Source organism: Alligator sinensis, unplaced genomic scaffold (assembly GCF_000455745.1).
Source record: "Alligator sinensis unplaced genomic scaffold, ASM45574v1 scaffold809_1, whole genome shotgun sequence".
NCBI lineage: Eukaryota > Metazoa > Chordata > Crocodylia > Alligatoridae > Alligator > Alligator sinensis.
The window spans coordinates 3189624-3197991 of record NW_005841956.1 but is presented as its reverse complement, the minus strand read 5'-3'; the positions used below and the strand labels follow the sequence as shown (position 1 = coordinate 3197991).

The 8368-nt window shown below is 43.6% G+C and overlaps 1 protein-coding gene across 3 annotated transcripts in view; it reads right to left on the bottom strand.

Moving 5' to 3' along the window:
- The window catches only part of LOC102378602 (rho GTPase-activating protein 20-like), a 53210-nt gene that overhangs the window by 17740 nt on the left and 27102 nt on the right, over positions 1-8368 (bottom strand). For all 3 annotated transcript variants that reach the window (XM_006020524.3, XM_025200137.1, XM_025200138.1), the window contains one exon: positions 3920-4002. In XM_006020524.3, coding sequence (XP_006020586.2) covers positions 3920-4002 — 83 coding nt within the window. The remainder of the gene's footprint in view (positions 1-3919; positions 4003-8368) is intronic.

The following is an 8368-nucleotide window of genomic DNA, read 5'->3' as shown; positions in this document are numbered from 1 at the left end:
GGGAAAGGGACATAATGGGCCAGATTCTGCTACTCTTTCTCGTATTCGATAGCATAATTTTAGGGTAGTCCTATGAAATCAATAAGACTGAAAAATATTTGTACTAATAGGTGGGATTTTCAATACTGGTGGCCCAAGTCAGCTGCCGGCGGACTCAGTAGTTAAACCCCCGCAGACTTTTATGGGAGCAGGGCTAAGCCCACACTACAGGCTTTTGAACAATCCTGCCCACACTGTCATTGAACACCTACATCCCAGGAGCCAGGAGCCTCCCTCTCTTCAGTTCCTGGCACTTTCATCATCCAACCAAGTAGGTTCTCAGTTTATAATTCAGTACTGCTAAACATGAAAAGTTACATTCACTTTCAAACACGCTGTTAAAAGCTCCCCATGTACGTCAATGGAAGCTGGGAGCAGTCACATCAAGCAAACTCAGCAGTGAATTTCCTAACAGCAGAGAAGTTACAAGGTTTTGTAAACACAACAGAAGGGGAGCAAAAAAATTCACCAATGCTCTGATGGCCTAAGCATTTTCCCATCTCCCTCCACAGCAATGCATCATGAGAACTGTTTAGAGTGTTCCCCTCCCTTGCAAGGAGACTCTCCAGCCAAATAAAGTCAAGAATTTGTTTCTCTTTTTTGAGTGAGTGCAAGATGGGGGGGAGGGAGGAGGAAGAGAGTTTCTCACTTAGCTAGGAGATAGCAGTATGAAAAATCTCTGTGCTTTATTTTAAGCTACCCTAAAACATTGGTTCCTGCATGAATGCCTCACAAAAGCAGGACTTAGTCCCAGGCAGTTAAATAAAGGCTGAAATGAAACTGCTGCCCTTGGGAAGAGCTGCTGGATCCCAAATGTAAATCACTTAAGTTTTTATCTTGTATTTAAAATATTTATTTTAACTAAACAAATCACTGCCGCAATGTTATTTATGAGGGTGTTATCAGGGCAGAGCAGGGAAAGAGCATGACACTCCTTTATCTGTTGTCTAATTGTTACACTGTGCAGAGTGGAGATGGAGTGGCTGGACTCTAAGTTGCTTAAGCTCCCATCAAAGGGATGTGAGGCTTGGCTTGCATATAGCACTTGATATTTCAGCAAAAGATTTGGAGGGCCAGCGCACTCATATTTGACTCTATAGTCTGGAACTCCTTGTGCTTTCCATCTGAAGAAATCCACGGAGCACTGGATGGCTCCAGAGATTGCTGACAAGAGAAGGGTTTTTTTTTTGTCTCCATTGAAGTAACCAGTCAACACATGGCCCAGGGGCAATAGTAAACAAATGCTGCTACCATCTGATAAGGGAAATAAGTCTTGCGGAGTCAGTCTGGTTCCTAGTGGGAAAACATCCATACTTTGAAACCAACCACCCCATTAGCAGCTGGCGTAGGAAGGGAACAAGCCACGTTGACTGAATTCCTGCCCACCTTTAGAAAGCACTGAGCAGTGATATGCCTTTGTAGAATGATATAGAGAACTCATGACCCCTGTTTTTATTGAGAATGCTCTGAAAACAGTTTTTTTTTCTTTGAGGCAGTCAATCTACAAGCACTCACCAGGAGCACATTAATTAAAAAAGCTAATGTTTCTGTATCGTTGCTTTTCCCCACACCTTTCTTGGGGTAACTGAATAAGAAACCCTGCATCCCCCACTCAGGTGCAATTTTGATTTTCTTTCCATTTTTGTGTTTGAATAAGAGTCTTCAGAATTAACTCTGCTGCATTTTTAACTGCAGCAGTTAAAGTCCCGCATGGAACCTGACTGCTCTCACCTGAGCCAGCCCATAGTCGACTTCAGCAATAGCAGGCTGAGCGCCCTGAAGAGCTTCTCTTTAACACAAGACTCTATTTTGACACTTACCAGTGATGTTTTTCAGCAAGGGCCACACATCACTGACACCAATCACTGAGGACAGAGGAGTCCTTCAAGAAAAAGTCTGCTCTGAGCAGCTTGTATTTCCAAGGTTTTTTTTTTCCTGTCTCCCTTTTCCGTTACATCAGTTCTACATTTCTTAGGGCATCTCTATTTCTGCTTCTCATGCCATTGCTGGTTACATGGCAGACTAAACAGCAGTGAATCCATCAGCTAAACATTCATTGACTGCCCAGCTGGAATTTCAGAGACGCTTATGAGAGACTGAGGGCTTGTGTCCTTTAGAGCTGGGGAAAAAAAGTAAAATGAGGGGCTGGAATTTTTGTCCTTTTCTAGTTTTGTGAAAAAATTAAAGGGAAAAAAGTTTTAATTCTTTAGGGGAGTTTTCTCTCCGAAGGAAGGGAGGCAGAGCTGAAATGGCAGAAGTACCTGCACATTAATCCTTCCACACAGACAAGGCTTGATGAAGAGAGCTCCCATGAAGCTCATTTCCATAGCTCCTGCCATGGGTTTTCCTGCAGCCAGGGCCCTCTACTGCTGAAGAGGAGAAAGCAGGGTTTGCCTCTTAAATGGATGCAGTCCTGGGGGGGCATTGGGCTGGTAGTGCAGGAGGTTGAGGTCTTGGGGTGTGTGTAGATGAAATGGGGGCCCTAAACTGAAGTGGTGGGTTTTTAAAAACACTGCTTCAATTTAGGGCCCTTTAAACCCCTGTGTCATGCACACACCCAAACTTATCTGCCTCTCTGGTGGTGGGGAGGGGATGGTGAGCTGCCAGTGGGCAGCGTGGTCCTGGTGCTTCCCTCCACAGCAGCAGCAGCTCCCCCCCAGGTGGCACTCGCCCTCAGGCACCCAGCTCGGTTGGTCCCGGGGGGCACTGCAGCCATGGAGGGAAGCACTGGGCCCCTGCACAGCTCAGGCAGACAGGCAGGCTCCATGGAAAAAAAAATGGTCGGGCTCGCTGATTTTCTTGGGTGGAGCCTGCCTTCCCGGGCTGCTGCCAGGCTGCCTGCATTGGCTTCCTGCAGAGCCGCAGAGCTGCAGGGAGCCCGGTGCTTCGCTCCGTGGCTGTAGGGGCAGCAAACTAAAACACCCCCAAGTCATTTAAAGCGCATTATGCTGCCAAAGTGGCTACAGTGGCTGGTATTACTGTGCAATATGCTGCCGATGCGTGCAAACACCAACACCATTAAAGCGGTGCAAAAACATTTAACCTGCTTTAAAGTGTTGTGCACACATGCCCCTCGTTTCATCTATACATGGCCCTAGCTTTTTATCTACAGAAGAGGCATTACACAGGGGATTTGGGGCTTTCTGGAATTGTCCCTCATTTCAGGTTTTGGAGTTAATTGGCAGATCAAGAACATAGGAATGAAAGAAAGCCAAGGCAAGGTGCCAGGCCAAGGTGGAAGCTCCATTGCTCATTTGAGAACACAGACCTGAACTAGAGGCACATTGTCCCATCTCTGCTCTTTCTGACTCTGTTGGCCATTAAATTCACAGATATGGTGCCACCTGGGTTCAAAACACCCAAGTAACCTTGTCCACCTCTAGACACATTTTTCTTTGAAGGCACCATATGGTATGTGGAACACTGTATCCTATTCTCACTGGCAATCTATTATTTGGCTTCCAGACAGAAAACTGCCAGGCTGCTATGACTAACCAAGTATCCATCATATGTGTGGCTTGGCTACAGGCACACAAAGTTCACCTTCACTTTGGCTGTTTTTTCATACAATAAGGTTCAGATTCAGTTATGTTCATATCAACCTGGAATAATTCCATCAAGGTCAATGGCATTATTCTGGATTCACATCAGCATAACTGAGATCACAATCTGGCACTACATGTTTTCAGCCTAGCACTTTTAAAGCATTCTCCAGTAAGAAGCAGGAGACTTTCCAGATGGGAAATTGGTCCAGATATAGATGGCCCCTGGGTCTGGCCATTGAATTAGAACATGGATTAGAAAATCTATTTTATTTTATTTTATTATTTAGTTGCAGGCAGGGGCTAAATGACTTCTCGGGGTGTCAGAATGTCCTTACCTGGAATGGTGTTTGGACTTGCTGAGAGCTTTGGTAATAGCAGATGGGGTAGAGCGTCTTCTTTGGACTATGGGTTTCATCTTCTATGGGAGAAAGGTACATCCAGTTAGTATTGTCAGTGCCATCTCTGCATTCAGCTTACCATTGCATCCCTGTATACCACATCCTTCTTTTTATATCACTTTTTCTTTTATCTAGTTGCCACTCATGGAACCTAGACTTAGAAAGCCAGATGTGTTTCCAGAAGCGTTTCACTTTCTTTTGCTTGATATTAAAATACTCAACAGCTCTCGCATACACCCAAGAGACTCAAAATTTTCCTAACTGGAAATATTGCCAGTTTTCACAGCTAAAAATCAAAGTGAATTGTAGGAGTAATGGGATGAAATCGGCCAGAGGAAAATTTAGGCTGAAGTTCAGGAAAACCTTCCTAACAGTCATGTCTAGCAGACAGTGGAATAGTCTGCTAAGGAAAGTGATGGAAACCCCATTTAAACCTGGACTGGACAAAACCATGGAGAGTATATAGCACTGGAGGGAGCAATCTTTTATTGGCTGGAGTAATGGATGGGATTACCTAATAGGTTTTTTCTACTGCTAATTTCTATGATTAACAGAGCCTGTTATTAACCATTCTCAAGGTTGTGTAGCCTCAGAATGCCCATCATTTTTAACTGGTTGAACCTTAAGATTTCTGCCTGCCCCACAAATGATGCGACTGCAATGACTATCCGTGTCAGTTATAATGGGAAGGCTTCCAAGTAAATACATTTGTGTGTAGGTCACAAGTCTTCTTTTATTTTTCAAAATAAATGTTGTGCTGGAGAAAGATGCCAGATTTACGACTCTTGGGAACAAATCATGAAATTAACTGGGCTACTCCCTGTGAGGAAGAGTTGCAGGTCCGGCTAAATAGTTCAGCTTCAGTATTTACAGCATCTGCCTGTGTTTAGTATTCAAATACCCGAAAGCTGAAAGCACATAGAGTATTGTAGAGCTTCGGACATCTGCACTATTCAGTCAACACACAGGATTCCTCAAAAGAAAAACAAGTTTTGATTAGCCAGTGAGGACTTTCACAAGCTCTTTGCTGGAGTTTTCCAGCCCTGACCATCTAACTGGTATCAACCCTTCCCTTTGGGGAATCTATATGCTGAATTTCTATAGAGTTACTGTATTTTCCATGATTGGGTGCATATCATTTATATATAACCCAAGATGTAAAAAGTATTGACTGCAGGAAAGGAATTGAATGATTTACTATACAGTCATCAGGAAAAAGAACCTCTAGCTCATCTATATAGGAAGTTCTTTTTGACAGCACTAAGTATTTGCGTATGCAGACAGTTTGTTCCTAGTAGGAGAGGAAATGGAAAGGGTACAAAAGAATACAGAGGTCATAGAGTCAAATGACAAAGAAGCTGGCCTTGCTATCAATATCAGCAAAATTAAATCTCAGGATCAGAGGAAGATAATAGGCCTGTGCAAAATTTCGTTGGCTGTTTTGTTTTGACACTGATTTGACTCATTTTGAGCTCGAAACAACGAAATCAAAATGAAACGAAGGGCTTTGAAACAGCCTCAAAACGAAATGAGGGCAGTCAAAACTTTTTGAAAATTTTGAAACGTTTTGAGTTTTGAAGCTGAAGCTGGGCTTGCCTGCAGGGAAACAGAAAGTAAGGAGAGGGAGGGGGAAGCGGGGAGAAGGACTGCTCTGATTTTGACTGTGACAGTTTGGCTGCCTGAGATGCTGCTGGTGCTACTGTGCTGCTTACTAAGTTATTACCTGTTGTCATTTAAAGTGGTGGACTGGACTGAGGCTGTAGGGAAGGAGGAGACCTCATTGGGGATCACTACCATGTCATGTAGAGGCCCCAGCGCCTTAACACACACGAGATGCTGCTGGTGCTACTGTGCTGCTGCTCACTAAGTTATTATTTTACCTCTTGTTATTTAAAGTGGTGGACCAGCCTGAGGCTTTAGGGGAGAAGGAGGCTGTACAGTGTGCCAGTGAGGGCACATCTTAGCACGCACACAGTGTCACACACGTCACAAGTTTTGCTTGTCAGCAGCCTGAGGTGTAGTTTCCAAGAAAGCCCTGCATCTATCTCCTTGAAAGCTGGCAGGCTTCATGGCCTCAGCAAGGGCTACCATGCCTGTTGTTTTCATCCCCCTGTGCCTTCATACTTACAAGTGACATGAGTTTTGTTTTCAAGATTTTGAGGTGCAGTTTCTCAGAAACTCCTGCACCTATCTCCTTAAAACTTGGCAGGCTTCATGCCCTGAGAAGGTGCTACCACCTCTGCTGTTTCCATCCAAATCAGGAAAGAAATGACAAAGTTATAGGCAGTTTTGTGCTTCTTTGTTATAGCCTATGGGCGAAATGTCGAAACAGCAAAACAGTTCCAACAAAACAAAACAGGACAGTGATTCGAAATGAAATGAAACTTGAAACGATACACTGTCCCATCAAAATAGCAAAATGGAAGTCGACATGAAATGGTGCTGTTTCATACAGCCCTAGAAAATAAGGATAGGGAATGACAATGTGGAAAAGGTAGAGAAATTTAAATATTTAGGAACCATAATCAATGGGGACAATTAAATAACTGAAGAAATCAAGGCAAGAATTTACAGTACTAAAATTTGCTCATGGATCCTGCATAAAATAATAGCATCAAGGAAAAATCTCAAGAAACCTTAAAATCCAGCTTTATAGTACAATTGTTTAACTTGTTCTTTTATATGGTGTGAATCCTGTACATTGACAAAGGAAAATGGAAAACGACTGCAAGTCTTTGAAAACAATGTGCTAGGGAAACGTAGCTGGTGCAATACAAGAAAACAGAATGGGTGAGAACATGTAATCAAGAGCTTGTGGACTTTTACAAAAGACCTCATGCCTTGAGCAAGATAAGAGCACAGAGATTGAAATGGGCAGGGCAAGAACTACAGAGAGAAGGCATGAGAAGCAGATTTTGGACATAAAGGGGGAAGGTATTAGACCCTGATGGAGACCAAGGCAAGGATGGAAAGATAACATACAAAGTGATCTGGAAGGGATAGGCAAAGATGAAACAAGGCAGAAGGGGCTTGTGCAAGACAGGGGGAAATGGAAGGCTCTAGTTAAGGTGGTTATAGACCCTTGAGACCAGAGAGAGATATAGGAGCTGTGTCTATATGCAGCTCTGATTCATCCAAACTGTTCACAGGACATTTTCCCATGAGGTAACTCCAGGATAACAGTTATCAGGAATAGCACTTTTTCAACATATCAAGATTCTGGTTTTTCATGCTGTCTCCAAGGATGCAGAGGAAAGTTTGTTATATCCTCTTTATTTTATATAGTAAAAAATAATAATACATATTTATTTATACAGAGGCAGCAGTATGCTAGACAACTCTCAGTCATGCAGGAAGATCAGATACTTGCTCTAAAGACTGAGCAATTTAAACACGGTCACATATGAGACCACTCTACTATCTCCCTCAAGCACAACAGTGCTGCTGCCTTCAGAGCCTTCCTCAAGCTTGTATAGCCTTAGGATGCTTCAGGATATAGGCATCCCCTCACATAGAGACCAAACACATTTTGTCCAGGTGCACAAAGAGACATTTCTGATGGATCTAAACCGAGGTGCTCAACCCTTGGTGTATGAGCCATATTTGGTCTCTGGCACCAGGCCACCCAGCTCCTTGTCACTTTGGAAATTTGGCAGTGGGTTAGCAATGGTACCACTCCTCTGCTATCAAATTTCCAGACTTCTGGGGGGACCTGGGCCCAGTGCGCTAGACTGTGTGCCTGATTTTGGTGTGCAGGGCTGGCTGGGGGATGGCACCAAGCCCCAGGGCCCAATCCTAGTGGGTAGAACAGCACTGTGCCCCAGGGTCTGATCTGGGTTTGTGGGGCTTGATCCTGGCACGTGGGGCTCGATCCAGCCTGTGGACTAGCCCCATGCCACTCATCTGGCCTATGGGGCCAAAAGCTTGGGCACCACTGATCCAAACTATACTTATCACTATAGTACTTGTGTTTCTTATTGAGTTAAATAGGTCCACAGTACAGCCTAATCAGTGTGATTTCATTTTTTTCCCCTTTTTCCCCTTAATGGGAGAGAAAGTTGTATTTGTGTGTGTTTGTATGTGTGCACGTGTGTGTTTGTGTGTGCGTGTGTGTGCATATTACCATGCACAAAAAGATTATTAAGGCTGCAAAAGCAAACACTCAAAAGTTAGAAAATGCCAGAATTAAGATTGCCTGTGGAACCTTAGGTTGTCTTTGGGTGTATGTATTATAATATCGTCTTTAATGAGATAATCACATGCCTTTTTAACGGAATGACCTGTTTCATTCAGTGCACAGAATGGACAGCGTCTAATACTTTTTTATCTTTATCACCATGCATAGGCCCCAGCCTTATGTACTATACATTATTCACTAAACACAGA